This window comes from Centruroides vittatus, unplaced genomic scaffold, assembly GCF_030686945.1.
Source record: "Centruroides vittatus isolate TY-2023 unplaced genomic scaffold, ASM3068694v2 contig_777, whole genome shotgun sequence".
Classification (NCBI taxonomy): domain Eukaryota; kingdom Metazoa; phylum Arthropoda; class Arachnida; order Scorpiones; family Buthidae; genus Centruroides; species Centruroides vittatus.
Genome location: NW_027122500.1, coordinates 77,616 through 96,312, shown reverse-complemented (window position 1 = coordinate 96,312; position 18,697 = coordinate 77,616). Strand labels below are relative to the sequence as shown.

The window sequence follows — 18,697 nt, the reverse complement described above, 5'->3', positions numbered from 1 at the left end:
AACAGAAATATCCACAAGTTGTTGAATATAAACTCTGATGAACTATATTATTCCAGCAACAATTTTTAGAATTTTGTTTTATAAATTTTATAATTTTCGTTTTTGTCGGTTTCATTTCATAGCTATCATAGTAAAAACAAGTTTTTTCGGTAAAGAACACAGATACCCAATGACTCCCAGGCTTATTTTTTCATCTAAATTAAATATAAACGATTTACGATTAGCAATGCAAATTGGTAAGTCATCAGATGCAAAAACACCTCCGAAAGTCCTTTTTATTTTCGAATCACTTGAAGCCAGTCTCCATAAAGTAATGGTATTCATTAATAGTCCACAAACACAGTTCTTGAGTGATCAATTTCTAGAGTATTATTATATTCCAGCAAACAAATAACATTCACAGTTTCTAATATTGCAGTTGAAAATTTTAATTCAATTGAGATATTTCCTTGTTGATTAACACTTATATGCGATTCTGATGCAGAATGATCATGGGAGTAAGATCGAAACAATATAAAGTATAGCCATCTTTATAATCGTCGTAAGATATATTTGAAAATTTATGATGGTTAATGCATCCTATATCTTCAAATAATGATATAAAATTTCTTGCATATATTTTATTTGTATAATCAGGAATATATGGTTTTGGGGGAATCATTTGATTGTCTTTTAATAAACATATATAATTTAAATTGTAATTTTTAAAATTAAAAGGATTGTATTTTACATTTCCATTAAATGACGAATTTGGAACTAAACCAATTGTAATTCTATAAGGTAACTGACCGATAACAGCATTTGATATATTTGTAGACTGAATTCCACTACTTAAAGTAAAAACTTTAATATCTGTTCTGCGGAATGGAATTTTTATAATACCTGTTTGCAATGCTTTTTCTATTCCAATTTGAACTGATGAACTAACATCTACTTTATTAATTTTTAGAGATGCATTTTTAATAATGACTTTATAATTATCATTATTTGCCATTAAAGCAAAATTAACTTTTGATCTTTCTAATTTAATTAGTAAATCAACATTATTAATTAACAGTTTAGGTTAATGTGATAAATCAATATGAAGTTGTCTGACTAAATCTATTAGTCTACTTTGTTTACCAATATTAAATCTTTTAGCCATTCCTTCATTATTTTCTATGGAATCCATATGTTGTGCAGTATTTTTAAAAAATAATGCACTTGTTAAAAAGGTTTGTTGTGCTTCTTTTGAGTAAAATAATAAGGCCTCCAAAATTGCTCTGTAGAGATAATTAACCTGTGAAATCACTTGTTTGTCGTTTAGAAAAACACTGCATTGAGAGAACAAACTATTTAAAAAATAATTGACAGGAGCAACTTTTTCAGCTACAGCGGTATCTGTTCTATTTTTCTTTACAATTTTTGCTTGAACATGTATAAAAATTGAATGTAGATCGATATAATTTTCACCAGAACCAGATACATAAAATTCAATTGGTGCTCGACTATCCGAAATTGTTGTGACAGGATGTACTATAACTTCTGATGTATTGTCAATAGCTAGTTGAGTTGAAACTGTACTGAATAAATCCAACTCACTTTTGGTGCATGGACAAGAGTGTGGATCTATTTTCTCACTCAGTAAATATATCTTTTAGTTTTCGCCTTTTATTCTGCGACTGAATTAATGTTTTCATTCGTTTTCTTTTTATACCAGATCCACCTTGTACTTTTTTAATTACATCATCTTTTATTTCAGAACCAATATCTTTTAAATGTGATTTTGTAGATTCTTTAAATGATTTCCCGCTAATTACATTCGATCCAACATTTGATGCAAAGTTTAATGCTTTTCGTCCTAGATATTTTCCTACTTTACTAAGAATAAAAATTGATTTACGAAATAAATCTCCAAAAATTCCATATCCTCGTTGTATTTGCTGTCCCGCAAAATAATTCCCTGTTCCTAATTGTCGTGTGAGAGGAAATCGTAACTCAGGTCTGTATATCGTTTTTCCCACTTGATCACAGTAATAATTTATACAATCTTTAGGATCGAGCTTCATTTTGTACTTTCAAACATGAACTAATATTAACAAATAAGACTAAGCACTATTTGTAACTGCTTAAAAAATAGAACTAATAATGTTTTTCCTCCAAAAAAGACAATTTCTTTTCCATCGGCAGTTCTCAACTCTATTTCAATAGTATCAATATAATTTTTCTTCAAAGGAAATTATAAAGGTGAGGGATAAACTTTAACTATTTGATCGGTCTTTTCTCCCATAACTGGTATAACTCTTAGAAGAGAAGCTGTTATATCCCCCACATGATGAGAAGCAACAATATTTGAATAAATAAAAATTTCTGAAATTCCTGCAGACAATTCAAGTGGATATTCACTTACATATTTGCCTGCTGAAAATTTCTGTGTTTTAAATCCTAATAAATCCTTTAATTCGTTTCCAAATTCAATCGTTATATTTTTAGGAACTTGTAAAATGATTTTGTTATTAGGCAGTAATCCTAATTTAATATATTTATAAATTCCGAGAAATTTTTCAGCTGATGAGTATAATCCAACAGGAATAAAAATTTTTTCTTCTACATCGATTTCTTTAACAACTTTTTTATTTCTTTCTATTAAAATTATAAATTGATCCTTGTAAAATACAAGATTTGATAGATATTCCTTAGACCCTGTCCGCAATATTAAATTTGAAGTGTCTTGTTTAAATATAATTTCTTTCATGGGAAAATTTAATAAATAAAGTAATTTGTGAGCACTGTCTTTTGTAACATGCAACTCAAATCCCTCTTTCACATTTATTTTTACATCTTTATAATCTTTGTCTAAAACGAATTCTACCGAGTTAGAGCCAGTTAATGAAACTATATTATTGTTTATCCAATCGAAAAGCGTCTCTCCTTCATTTTCTTTAGACTGACTACCCATTTTCCATGTAAATCAATAGCTGGACTCATTTTCACAGTGAAATTAGACTGCTTATTTTCAGGAAATAAATCCATGCTAGCATTGCTTAGCAGAGTTACAAAAAAGTCAGACTGCATCATTTTGTTATCTTCTGTAATTCTTCTGTATAAAATTTTCCTTGTAAAATTTCATTATTTAAATCTTTCAATATGTACGTACGTCAGAGGATGAGATGAAAAACGATCGTGAATAACAAATATTTCTTTTGTCCAACCTGGTAGATATCCTCAACTAAATGTTTTACGTATTTTCGAGATTCGAACAAGATCACCAATATTAAATTTAAATGTATTCCCTCCTTTTATACCATACAACTTTTCGAAAATCATGCTATGATGTAGAGGGGTAACTTCTGACAGAGACATACCGATACTTCTACGAAAACTATTATTGTAACTTTTTACAATATCAGATAATTTATCGATATATTTAAAAGACTTACGATACGTAAATAATCTATATATTTTATTCCGCAGAGTTTTATTTAATCTTTCCACAACAGCTGCTTTTGTATCAGAATGGGTAGAATAATGATTAATTTTAAATTTTTTAAAAAGATTTTTTAATAATCTATTATAAAATTCTTTTCCTTTATCAGTTTGTGAATTTTTTGGAATGTTTTTTCTAAAAATGATTTCGGAAGCTTTAAAAACTGACTGAGGTTTTTATCTTTTATTAGTTCCACATAGCAATACTTAGTAAATACATCGATTACAGTTAGTAAGTATTTTACTCCATTATTAAATCTAGCAAACTGTTTTAATACGATTAAATCGGCTTGCCATAAGTCATTAGGATAAAAACTTTTAGTTTTTCTTCGCGAATATTTAATTCTTACAGGTTTATGAAGTGTATAAGTCAGTTGAGAAGATAGCCATTTTTTAACAACAGATTGCGGTAAATTAGATTTTTTAACTAATTTATTTACACCACCAAAAGATGCTAGAGTTTTAGGATTAAAGTATATCGATTTCAAAAGTTTTTCCATTCGGAATTATTCTTCCTCTTCTTCTTAGATTTTTTCCACTAGTGAAATAGTCTTGGAGAGAAAATTTCTTTGGGAGTCTCGACTGATGCTGGTTGATACTGTGTTTTTTCAGGTAATGTTGTCAAACATTTGTTTCCAATCCACTCTTTAGGAATGTTTATTTTCTTTAAACCGTCCCAAAATTCGTTAAAACCAACTGGAACTAATACGGTTTTTCTATTTCTCATTACATACGAAATTAAGTCTACTATATGACTTCCAAAAATAGGTTTCCTGTCGGTTGTTAATTTACCTTTAGAATTCCATCTGTAATGACTTTGATTCAACTTATCAATTAAATGTGGTATATATTTTTGATATAATTGTGGTACAGATAAAATTATTTGTTTAATAAGTGCATCATCGACAGCTTTTTCTTCAGGTCGAGATTCTGTTTCTTCAATTTTGTCGGATACAACGGATACTCTAACAGGTTCTTTTGGCGCATGAACTGTTCTCTGATATCTTGAAATCAATTGACTTAATAATTTAACCTTACTATATTCAGATAAATTACCACTCTCAAGTAATTCTTCAATATTATTGCCGATTCTTATTTCAGGTTTTCGATATGCTGACAACAATTCAAAAGGGACAAGAGCCATTTGTTTCGCCATTCGATTCTTTTTCCTATTACTTTACCAATTAGTCCACCAGCCATAGACAATAACGGAGCCGGTAGAAGAGGAAGGAATCCACCAGATTGATTAACTAAAATTTTTTTCTTTGTATTTAAAGGAATATGTTTTTCACTTAATTTCCTGATAATTTTTTTATATTTTTGTAATTTACAAACATTAGCAGGTATATTTCCTCTCTGCAAATTATCGCATATCTCACACAAAACTTTAATTTAATCTAAAGTAGCTTCTTTCAATATTGCTTTTTGTTGAGAAAGAGTAGTTTTAGACAAAAGTGCTAACATATGATAATTTTTCTTTACGTTCTTCATTTTACTGGTAAGTATATCCAAAAAATATCTTGTTTGTCAGGAAAACACAAATCTTTCACAGAAAATTTTTTATTCGTTTTAGGATGAAAATCTAATAACAAATAACCAAATTCCTTTTCTGTTGCTTTTTTATATGCATTTATAAAAAAATAAGATTTACCAGCAAAAGCTTGGCGTCCCAAACAACTTACTTGACTTTTGTCGCAATTATTTTAAAATAATATCAAATAATGTGTGTTTAAAGTTATATCTCTCATAATTTTATTTTTTGGAAACAAATTTTGCATTATCACGATCACGCTTACATTATAATGATGAGACTCTGTTGTAAACAAAAATGCAGTTTTTGAACTGAGTTCATGCATCAAATCATCAATTATTATTAAATCCCATCCCTGCACGGATTCAGGTAAACCATACATGAATGTAACATCTTTTTCCTTATGAAAAAACGGTAAATACACGGAATAACACCATAGAACCTTTTTAAATGTCTTTTCATAAATTTTGTTATGAATAATTTTTCTGACTAGTGTTGTCTTTCCGCATTGTGAGGGTCCAATGATTATACACTTACTAGGATGTTTGAAATACATATTAATCGAACTTACAAGCTCCAGTAAATTTATAATGCTTTGATCCGCAAATTATCTCCATAAATATTAACATATTCTTTTTGTTCCTTTCTATATAAATTTTTTTCATAACTTTTGAACATTCCTCAAACGATAAATATAATTTATTACTAACTTCATTAATTCTTCCATCCTTGTCAACAATTATAAAACCGAATTTTCCATCTCCTTTTCATATTTCATCGTTAACTTTAAAATAACGTAAAACAATAGGGAAATTATCGGGGATATCGAAAGAAAAATTATTTACCGCAGCAATATAAGTATCTATAGACTTGTACAAACGAGGAAAAACAGAATAATTTCTATCACCGTTGTAAGTAATAATAAAACCATATGTCTCCATGATTTCAACTTTCAATCTTAGTGTTAAAAATAAATTCTAATGTTCGTTTAAACTTTATTTATATCAAAAACAAACCAATCGAAACAAAAATTAGTTCGTAAAGTGAATTAGTAAAAATAATTAATTTTTAAAAACATTTAATAATTAATACAGAAACTTTGTATTATTATTACAACTTTGAATTAAATTAATTTTATTTTAATTAGAAAATTAATTTTATGATCAGTGCTACTCAAATCACTACTACTAATACCCAGTAAATTCCACGTGAGCAGCTCGATAGTCAAGTTCAAGCTTCGACCTACCAGTATTCCTTCCGGGGTTATTTGCTCGGTCAATAATTGGTACGAACCTCATTGATTTTAAATGCAGCAAAACATTGACAACGCTTGGAATCTTCGCGTAAAGATAAAAAATTATGTTTAGATCAATTTTCTGAATCAATATAGTGACAGGCCGTCAGAAACGATAAATAGAAACAAATAACGGCATTTAATAAAAAGAAATTTAATAGTAATAAAAGTGTTTTGTTAGTATTTCGGGAACTCAATTACTAGTAGAAATCATGTTATTACAAAGCCGCAAACGGAAAACTGTCGATTGTCAATGAATACCTGTAATTTATTGTCAATCATTTTATTAGGATCTATAAACTTTATATCTTAATAACTTTTTCGGATAATCGATTAATTATAACAAACCCTTATATAATTTTGAACAAAATCCGAATTGCCATTAAATTATTTTTCTGTTTGGTCAACATTTGAAAATTAAGTGTTAAAAAAGTAATGTAGAGGTTACAGCCGAAGTTGATACTTTTATTTGTTGTTATTGCCTACTCGTTAACTTTTCATAAACATACTTTAAGTAAGTATATACATTATTAAAAATAATTGAATTTAATTTACATGCATAAATTCCCTCATTTACGAACTCTCTTATTATCTCTTGCATATACTTTTGAAGATTTACTTTATTTATATAGGCTATATGAAGTTGGTGATAAAGACTGTTGGAAAAATAAATTTTCTACATTTTCATGATCTGTCCATAGGTGGCAACACCGATCGTTTTGCTGTGAGCTCCCTCTTTTTTTCCCGCCCTTTTTGTTCTCTCTTCAGATGTGTGAAGTTGTAGTGTTCCTTCTTTTGTGTAAATTAAAGTTTCTTGTTAGTTATAACAGTGTCTGTTGCAAATTTAATCATCCAGTTTCAACAGGTTATGGGCCCAGATCGCTTTAACTGTGCGATGGAACTTTCTAGACTTCACATTGGATATTTAGAAGGCAAGTCTAACTGGTCGACTTGGAAATATAAAATTTGCATCGTGTTAAGGAGTATTCCTGGTGCAATGGACGTTGTTGAAGGAAAAATTTCGAAACCGGAAGAATTAGATTCCGACGCTTCAAAGGAAGAAAGAACAAGGTATGAGAAAGAACTATTAAATTTTACTAATTACGACAGTAGTGCCTTGTTAGTTCTAACTTGCAATTTGTCTGAAGAAACCTTAAAGAAAGTCATGCGTTTTACGACAGCACGAGGCGTCTGGTTAGAATTGCATAGATTATTTGAAGGCGTCTGTGAGGACAAGGCTTACGATCTTTGTATGAGATTTTTTGGTTATAAACGTCAAGTTGGAGATGATATGGCCAGCCATTTATCAAAACTAAAAAACATTTGGAATGATTTGAATGTAGAATTGACAAAAGACAAAGGAATGGAAAAGTTGCCAGATTTATTGTTAATTTGTAAAGTCTTAGATACTTTACCTGACGACTATTTTTCATTTAAGTCAAGCTGGCTTCTTATTTTAAGAAAAGATCGTACTATAGATAATTTAACTGTTCAGTTGTGCTCGCATGAAAGAGCTTTAGTTTGTAAGGACAATGAGAATGAAAATCAGGAGGTCTTAGTTACTAACACAAGTAAGAAGCTGTTCAAATCTAAACCAACGGGAAAGTCTAGTTCAGATATAGTTTGTCACTATTGTCACAGATCTGGTCATAAAATAAAGTATTGTTTTAAAAGAAAAGCAGATAGTAAAACTAAACAAGAAAGTAAAGAGTTTTCTGCGGGATATTGTAGAGATAATAATTGTAATATGACTCTCTTGACAATTATGTCGAATATAGTACTTAGTGAAAATGATAAAGACTGTTGGTATGTGGACAATGGAGCTACTAGTCATACTACCTATCAACGAAATTTGTTTTGTGATTTTGAGCACTTCAAAGATCCACATTCAGTTACCACAGCTAATGGAGATAAAATATCTGCAATAGGTAAAGGAACAATTGAAGTAGAAGCATATGTGGACAATACATGGAATAAAATTACATTATGTAATGTTTGGCTTGTACCGGATCTTAAGAAAAATTTATTTTCAATGTTAGCGGCTCAAGATCGTCATCACTCCAGTTTATTTATATCAAAGGCTGAAGAATGTAAATTAAAAGTTGATGGACGCGTAATAATAACTGGTAAACGTAGCCGACATGGAGGTCTTTTTAAGCTTAATTTAAGAAGTGTAACATGTAGTAAGCCATGTGAGGTAAATGCAGTTACTAAGTCAAATTTATTACAGATTTATCACGAGAGGCTGGGTCACCAAGACAAGAGACATGTGAAAACAATTGTAGAGCGAGAACTTGGTGTTAAAGTCCACTTAGATAATGAAATATGTGAAGGATGTGTTTATGGCAAATCTCATAGATTAAAGTTTGGAACACGTCCACGTGCTACAAAACCGGGTGAACTGATACATACGGATGTATGCGGACCGTTTGAACCATCTATGTCTGGTTATAGATACTTTGTTTTATTTAAAGATGACTTTTCAAGAATTCGATTTATCTATTTTATTAAGAAAAAGTCTGAAGTGTCTGAAAAGCTAAAACAGATGATAACTGAAGTTAAAGTTACTGGACATACAGTCAAAGAAATTCTGAGTGATAATGGCAGAGAATTTGATAATGCTATTGTTAGAAAAATTCTACAGAAAAATGGAATAAGACAACGATTGACTATGCCATATACTCCAGAACAGAATGGCTGCTGTGAACGTGAAAATAGAACAATAGTCGAGGCAGCAAGGTCCTTAATGTATACTAATAAAACTTTCACTCAAAAGCTATGGGCTGAGTTAGTAAATACTGCAACCTATATCCTAAATAGAACAAGTCCATCAAGTATTGAAGGTAAATCGCCATTTGAACTGTGGTTTAATAAAAAACCAAATATTAAACACTTGAGAATTATTGGAAGTGTACCTGCTATGCCCATGTACCCAAACAACTAAGAAAAAAATGGGAGAAGAAAGCACAGAAAGGTATCTTGATAGGATATGATAATGATAATGGTTATCGCATTTGGGACAAAGAAAATAACAAGCTCATTCGTTCGAGAGATGTCACTTTTCAAGAAGAATCCTTGATAGTTAGAAATGATAACTTGAATATACCTCATCCAGAAATAATCATGAAGCCTGATAGCTTACAAGAAGACGATAGTTATCTGAATGCTGAAAAAGAAGATTTGAGTTTCCAAGATGAAGTTCAGAGCAAAGAGGCAACACAACAAATGACTCTACGGGATCGTTCAGAGCTTATACGTCCCAGAAGATTTGATGACTATGTTATGTCAGCGATCTCAAATGCTTTTGAAGATCCGAATACTTATACAGAGGCAATTACTTGTGAAAACCGAGAGAAATGGTTAAGTGCTATGAATTGTGAAATAAAATCCTTAAAAGATAATGAGACATGGACCCTTGAAGAGTTACCAGATGGAAGAAAAGCAATTCCATGCAAATGGGTATTTAAAACAAAGACCAATCCAGATGGTTCAATAGACAAGTTTAAGGCAAGACTGGTAGCGAAGGGATTCTCTCAGAGAAAAGGAAAGGATTTTGATCAAACATTCAGTCCTGTTGCTAAGTTAGGAACAATTAGAGCACTTTTAAGTGTTGCAGCAAATGAAAATATGTCTCTGACACAATTTGATGTCTCAACAGCTTTCCTATATGGTAAAATAGACGAGGACATTTACATGGAGCAGCCAGAGGGGTTTAGTGATAGTACAAATAGAGTCTGTAAGTTAAAACGAAGTCTTTATGGACTTAAACAAGCTTCACGATGTTGGAACAAGAGATTTGGAGACTATCTTTTGAAATTGGGTTTCCAAAGAAGTAATGCAGATCCTTGCCTGTACATAAGAAAAAGAGGTCCGAATAAACTTTTGCTAGCCTTATATGTAGATGATGGTTTAGTGGTGGCAACAGATCCTCAGGAATCAGCAGAGTTTATAGAGCAATTAAAAGGTGAGTTCAAGATTGTCTCTAGACCTGCTACCTATTTCTTAGGTTTAGAAATTCACAGACAAAGTGACGGATCAATTTTTGTAAATCAAAGGTCTTATACTGAAAGAATTCTTAAGCGTTTTGGCATGCAAGATTGCAGACCTGTATCAACGCCAATAATTAATGAAAGCAATAAATCAGGGAAAGTAGGTTCCTGTGAGAATAATGAACACACAGAGGATAAACCATATCGTCAAGCAGTAGGTGCTCTTATGTACCTGATGGTTGGTACACGCCCTGATATTGGTTATGCAGTGGGAGTTGCTTCAAGATCACTTGAAACTTATAATAATGAAAATTGGATAAGTGTTAAAAGGATTTTCCGTTATCTAAAAGGTACACTTGATTATGGAATACTTTATAAGAAAGGATATAAGAAGGGCATCCTTGAGGCATATAGTGATGCTGATCATGGTGGAGATTTGGTGACTGGACGTTCTACTTCCGGAGTTGCCTGCATTTATTCTGGCGGAGCAATCACTTGGCTCAGTCAGAGACAAAACTCAGTCGCAATATCTACCACAGAAGCAGAAGTGGTGGCTGCAAGTGAAGCAGCACGAGAAATAGTATGGCTAAAGCGGCTGTTAAGGGATATTACAGAACTCAAAGAGCCTCCTGAATTACAAATTGATAATGAAGCCGCAATAAGACTGGCGCAAAATCCAGAATATCATCGCCGCACTAAACACATTAAAACGAGACATTTTTTTGTACGCGAACTTGTTACAGATGGAACCATTATGGTAAGGAAAGTAACCACAGAGTTCCAGGTGGCTGACGTACTGACAAAGCCTCTTCAGAAACAGAGACTAGAATTACTTTGTAGAAAAATGGGTATTCAACATCAGCAGATCATTCAATGAGGGAAAGTGTTGGAAAAATAAATTTTCTACATTTTCATGATCTGTCCATAGGTGGCAACACCGATCGTTTTGCTGTGAGCTCCCTCTTTTTTTTTCCCGCCCTTTTTGTTCTCTCTTCAGATGTGTGAAGTTGTAGTGTTCCTTCTTTTGTGTAAATTAAAGTTTTTTGTTAGTTATAACAGTGTCTGTTGCAAATTTAATCATCCAGTTTCAACAAAGACGTTCTTTTATCTTGATCTAATTTTACTTTATCAAAATGTTTACTCTGATGCTATTGTTTGTACTTTGTGTAATGTAAAAATTCATGTGAATATGAAAAAATAAATGTATTCTTACTTTAACAGATATCTCTAAATATCTTCTGTAATTTTGCATTTTAAAACTAAATAAATTTATCTTTAAACTGTAATATACAAACCATTAACAGAGCTTTCATTTTGAAATGTAGTTATTTAAAGAGTTGAAGTAAATGTCAGAATATCCTCTGAATGAACACATACTCTACTTGGACTTACATAAAGAATTTTGTAGCTTGAAGTCGCATGAAATCTATACCGTGGCCACGGAACTACGGAACCAAAATGTCGACTCCATAAGAAACATTGGTGTCTTGCCCTTGTGTTTATAAACCTTTCACTGAAAGTTGTAAGATAGCGCCCCGAATTTCAATATTCAAAACGTTTTAATATATAACTTTATTATATGTTCAGAATAACACATACACTCAAATTGTATGAGAAGAAAGAAAACATATTCAAATAGTTTTATTGAATCAAAAGCTATTGGCTGGTATTGAAATTACTTTAAAATGTAGGCCTGTTGACTGCTTACTGATGCATACTTTTATAAATTTATATATATATATTTGAATAATTCGAAAAATATTACAATCCATTTATATTTATATACAGTAATATCTTACTATTTTGAAATACAATATGTTTAAGTTAACGTTACTATTATCGTGCTCTATTTATTATGTGAACAATAAGTAATCAACAACAAATTTATCAATAAATCAACAATGCAAACGATATACGTTGCATTGATATACGTATAGAACGTATTGTACTATATAAGATACTTATTAAGAAGTTGTTTCTGTTTTAATACATATTAAATATTTTAGACTCTTACTTATAACAGAAGTCAAGTGTTTTACATTGAAATTTATTACAGAAATTTAATCTCATAACATTTAATGATAAATTAAAAATTGTTATTAGTTATAATTACTGCGTTATATGAATTACTATGACTTCAACGACATGAACGTTTTTTGATATAAAATTACATAAATAATATAATGTATACTTAATTTTTTAAAGCATTAAGTGACCATAGTATCAAGTCGCGTAATATCATTTCCGTTGTATATGTGAGAAATAACGTGATATGTTTTCCATCCGATACCGAAAAATACATTTCCCAAAATCGTAGATGACATAACAGTTGTGTGTCATTATGATAAACAAAAAATTTATTATTTACAATAGAAAGTAGTTTATATTAATTATCTTTATATTCAAAGCATAATGTTCCGCATTTTTGAGTTTAAGACAGCTTTATCTATAACATCGTTATGGAAAAAAAGATGAAGACAGAACAGCACTTGACAGATCTGAACAGACCGCCAATAAAAATATTCGAAGTTGCTCGCTCGAACTCGATTCAGAATCTCTGAGAGCAGTGGGTTTACACCTTATTCATTTTAGCCATTGTCCGTCAGACAATATATATCTTATAGTATAAATGAAATAACTAGTGTAGAATGAGATGTTCCGAATTAAGTAGAACAGTCTCAATTATTAAATGTTTCGTATTCGAAACTTATCAGTGAAAGATAAATCGCATGCAAAGATCAGCGACAAAAGGAAGTAGCTAGATTTCGCGGTTGAATAGAAGCAAAAGTACACTCGGAACCATACTCGCTTATTGTCGCTATCGTTATAGGTCGTTATTTTGTAAACAGAAGTATATGAATTAATAAAACGTTATTGGTTGTTTGTAACGGCAGATGTTACAAAACGATCAGAATCGATCACATGACTCATTTGACGTCATATCGAAACATCCTTCCTAAAATTCCGCCTTTTCTATACAGTGATGTCTCGTATTTCGAATTTTCATTCAATACAGCATACTGTTCAAATTCCGAATCGTTTAAAATTCGAATCAATTTTCCTTATTAGAAATAATGAAATGTGAATTGATCCGTTCTCAAACCTTGAACAATGCCTATTTCCACAAACTTAAAATAGAAATACATATTTAAACTTAAAAATAACACAATAAATGCCATAATACTAAGTTAAAACACAGAAAGAATAAATAAACTTTTTTTAACGCGTGTACTCGTATAATGCATTTTTAATAGCTGGTTGATGTGTAGCAGTTGAGTAATTTAACACATTATTGGTAATGCGAGATTGTGCTCTTTATTTAGAAGCTTATTTTAAACTACTTCATTTTTTGTTTAAATAAAGTCGAGTTGAAATGTCACCAGGTAAAAACCAGAACGGCTCATTTTAATTGCCTTTTTATGTACGATGTTAACATACAATTTTCTCGCCCACTACATTCAAATCACATACTTTAGAGATATTTTAAAATTTAATAGTTTAATGTATAATACGAAAACGTTATTCAAATGATTGTTTCTGCGGAAAATTAGTGTTTTGAAAAACATGAAACTCGAATTAGTTAATCAGTTCTAATGTACGAAAATAAATCAATTTAAATTTTCTTCTCATAAAAGTAAGGAAAAACAGAAACTTTGAATATGAATTTATGCCGCCAAATTCCTCAATTCAAATTAGTTTAAAAAATTAATTCTTATAGGGTCTTCAATTGTCATCTATTCACAGTCAAAATTCATGGCAAACTCGAAAATTGAACCATGATAATGGTGTAAGTGAGAATTACGCCAAAAATAGTTACCACGAACTTTCTGTCAATATAAAACATTTCGTATCCAGAAAATCTGGGTAGTTCTTGAATGGATCTCGTGTAAAATCGATTAGTGTATTCGTGCAATGATTTAATATTGCTATCTGCAGACACTTTGTGAATAGCATTTAATAGTTTCATGGCTGCTTTAGTTACATTCGAAGAAGAAAAACACACGTCGCAAAACAAAAATAGTGAAAATACACAATAACTAATAAAGTTCACTACACAAACGAGTCCTATCGAATTTTTCGAAAGTTCAATTATCACACCGATTTCAAATACTGTATTTCCGACAATTAAAATTGACCAAAAGAATAATACCAGAGAGTAAATTTTTTGAATATGACTTATGACATTTACCAATTGTGAGTACTTATTTGATATGACAAGAATTTTTTTACTTTCGTTATTCTCAAATATTAAAACTTTCTTGCGTAAATAATTCAAAAAATATTCTAGCTCTTTGCATAAATAAGAAAAGAAAAGCATCAAGAAATTACTTTGTGGATACAAGAATATTTGAAAAAGACATATTATCATGAACATAAATATGGAAGAATTGATTCGAATTCCAAAAAAGTTTATTTCTTGATATTCAAACCTATTTTCATTTGTTAAATCATCTATATAAAAAACATAACATAATATTATCAAAACTATATTATCAGTCCATATTAAAATACATCTAAATAATAATACCGAGTTTTTCACGCTTAACTTGTTTTCATCGTCGAAAATTTTTTGCAACTTCAGCAAATTACGTAGTAATTTTTTCTTCGTAATATGAAAATGGCATAAAAATAATAAGTAAGCAACAACAGAGACAGAAAAATACAGGGAAATATACCAACTGGCTATTGGTTGCGTAACTGCTAATATAATTTGCGTAATTAGAACCATTACGGCAGCAAACAACATGAAGATGACATGCAGAGAACACGTTTCTTCAAATTTTAGGCCGAGGAGACTCATACTTATCATTAATGGTTTCCATTGATTTTTTAATGCGCTTTTATACATTTCTTGTCGCTGAGAATTATTTTCAGATGAAATTACGACGATTGAAGTCATCTTCCAAAATATTGTTTTTTTTTCAGAATTTCTTCTGTTAATAATATGTTTATATAACTAATATTAAATTACGTGACAATTTGTAGAGTCAAAGCAGTGTGTGTGTGTCACCTTTCTTTTCTGTATAATTAAATAAAATTTTATTATAAAATAAATAAATTTATTGTTTTGTAAATTAATAATTGTTTGAACGTAAATCAACTCTAAGAAAATCCATAATTTATATTCAACTGCCATTTTGAAAGACTATACTTCGTTATTTAATGAGACAGACAGGTTAGTAGGAATGTTTTGCAATAGAAGGAAATCGAAATTTACCTTCGAAACATTACTTGAAAATATAAAACAGTCGAAACAATACATTTTCACGAATATTCAAAAAATAGAATACATTGCTTTCAAAAATAGAATATTTCTTAATTAAATTTAACTTTCTATTCAATAATTCGAAATTATCGATTCGAGATTTGTTTTCAGTGTTTTTTATTTTCGGCTCTTTTCGTTTTGTGGCACTATGAAGGATTTTTTCCATATTCTTGGTGGATTCGGCCAGACCCACAATGATTCGCCCGGTATTTAGATTCCATATCCAGGACAAAATGAAATGAAACATTTGATGGATAAGGCAATGCAACAAACAGACTATCTGTCAAAACATCCTTCACATGAACGCGATATCTGGAATCTCCCGCTTTCAGGGGCCTTTCAAGCTTAAAAGTATATTTAAGTATTTATATTATAAAATTATTAATTATTAAAAAATATAATTATACCGTTATTTGTTGCATATGCATAACGATCAGTTTGAAACTTAATCAATAACTACACACGTGTTCAAAACTTAATTAACTCTTGACAAATCGCCCATGTTTTGTGTTACCTTATCCCACGGAACGGAACGAAACAAACTAAACAATTATTATAGGCCTATCAACTTTTTAAAAGGAACATTTAATGTCAAACATCATTTATATTTTAATTCGAATATTGATGACAATTTTAGTTAAAGAAACAAAATAAAAATCTCTAAACAGACGAATAATTTGTAATAATATCTGATTTAAACGGGAATTAACGAGAGAAAAACGAAAAAGTCTTTGCCAATGGCATTTTTCTCAAAATCTGACGGTTATTTCAGAATTTCAAAATTTATATTTGATAGACCAGTTCATGCCTTATTTTTTACGTAGTTTCCAAAACAAGCCAAATACTTCTCCCATCAAAACAAAAGTTTTTGAATACCACACTCATCAATCATCGTCAACTACTTACGCAGCTACAGTCGAACTGTTGTCTTCACAACTTCAAGTTCATAACGGTTACGTGCTAAATTCCCGAGAATGTTAAAATAATAATAATCACAGAATTAGAAGTTCAGACTGCACGGGAATGACGAAAATCGACCCGATCTGCAGGGCATCCAGGCAACTCGTCGGTTCGTTTCTGTACTTCTCACAAGAAATGTGTGCTTTGTATAAAGACAATTGACCCCTTGCAGCGGTCAATTGTCTCCATACAAAACACTCATTTCTTGATAAATTTTGCTCGTATGATTGCAAATACTCACAAAAATCGAATGACACTTCAGTGTTCCTCCAATGTGGAAATTGATAAAATAAAACACGCTATATTTTACATCCCACTTCACCAATTAGTGTTGGAAAATGCTGATGCCACGAAAAATAAACTGTGCTCTCTCGTGTGTATATTTTTAAATTCTGGAATTCTAATTATGATTGAAAGAACAACGCATTTGGCAAAGACTTTTCGATTTCCTCTCGAATATAATGTTGAACATAAAATTTTATAAATATTATAAGTTATATTCATAGAATGAAATCTAAATCAGTGACTAAAGACTACTTCACTTAGATTCAATTGTTAAAACAAAATCAAGAAAAGTATAAGATAAGATAAAAGGGGTTAATTATTCAAGACCATGGTAAAATTTTGGTTATAGCTCACCTGAAAAACTGAACGCCTCTTTGTTTAGAAAAGGGCTGTTGATAGAAAATATACGAGAGTAATTCTTGTCTATTCTATTGCTCGTGCTCGTGAGTAAGATGGAGAAACTCGTTATGTATATTGACTTTTCTTTATTAAAAGTTCTTGTTTACACATTCAGATATTTATTATTAAATTCAATAAATAGAACTGTAACTTTTAAATGAAAACAGAATGAAATTAATGAGAATATGTTTACTTAATATATAAATAAAAGCAATGTTTATATTGTGAAGAGAATAAAATGAGTGAGGAATGCTCTTTAAACAAATTTCAAACTAGAAAACGCTGCCAGGTATAAAAGCAGTTTCATGATTCAGCTAAGAAATCATATTTAACTGTGTCATAGCGGTGTGTCATTTGGCCACCATGTGTAATTCCGGAATTCAATATTTCTATTTATGGTTATTTACTTAAAATTCATATGTAAACATTTTGATCTGTCTTCTGTAATGAGTCAATATTTTTCAATTAATAGAACAGAATTTTGTAAATATTATTCGTACGAAGAATAATTAAATTTAATTGAAAAATCAATAGAATTCAGCATGAAAGAATAAAGTTAAATGATTACAATAAATATTTTATGACACTTCGAAAGAAACTTCATATAACAGATGCACTTTAAATTTTAATATAATAACATAACTTATTGTAGATTTTAAATATTAATATTAAATTTTGTTTTCTGAGTGAGTAACTGTGAAATTTATGTAGAATATTACACTGTCGAAAATACTACTTGTCTAAATAAAACAACATTTAATTAAAAGACAAGTCATATTTTCGAATTATTTCAATGGTACGACTCGATTTAGATTTTCCGTCTTCGACAAGATCGTTTTTATCGTTGTATGACAGTGATACAAAGTCCTAGCAGACATTTTACATGCTAAAGTGGACAAAAGTATATTACTTAGTAATTTTTCTTTCCTTGATAAAAAATATTTTATAGTTTTTGAATTTTTTCAACATAATAATATGATTAAAATTTATTACACATACTTAACATATTTTAGACAACTATTTCCATGCCTGGCTACAATGGGGTCAAGCGAGCATGGCCAGACGTATACAGGAAAAATTCTTGGGGTGTTTGCGTCTACCAACAATTGATCTCGACTCCTCCAGCAAGATGTATAAGCACGAGGTCAAGACACGATACCATGATGCATTACGGCAATCGCCATATTAGTTTTTTCTGGTAGTGCATATGTTACCGTTAAAGCTCGAAAGCCGTTAATGTGTACATTACCTAGCTAATCTCCAGATTAACTAGAGTGATTTGTTAAAGTTGTAAAATTGTTTCATTTCTCAAATTACCTAGGTAATGTGCAGAGTATCTAGGTAGTCCGGGCATTACCTACCAAACACTCGGTAAAGTGAAAATAAGATTTTTGCTGAAACACAATTGCTATGCAATTCAAAGTGTTGCCAATCTTTAGACTGCACTAATAAGTAAGCACAATATTATCATAAGTTTTGCAAATACATTTCCCTAATTGTAATAATAT

General features: G+C 30.4%; 1 protein-coding gene across 1 annotated transcript; it reads right to left on the bottom strand.

The window, feature by feature from the left end:
* Window positions 1-463: 463 nt before the first annotated feature.
* Window positions 464-994, bottom strand: LOC136981584 (uncharacterized protein F54H12.2-like). Its single transcript, XM_067277903.1, has one exon. It carries the CDS (start codon window positions 992-994, stop codon window positions 464-466), a length of 531 nt encoding a protein of 176 aa, XP_067134004.1.
* Window positions 995-18,697: the final 17,703 nt, after the last annotated feature.

Bases quoted from the DNA above. Each gene is read 5' to 3' on its own strand.
- LOC136981584 (XM_067277903.1), bottom strand. From the start codon at position 994: ATGGCAAATAATGATAATTATAAAGTCATTATTAAAAATGCATCTCTA.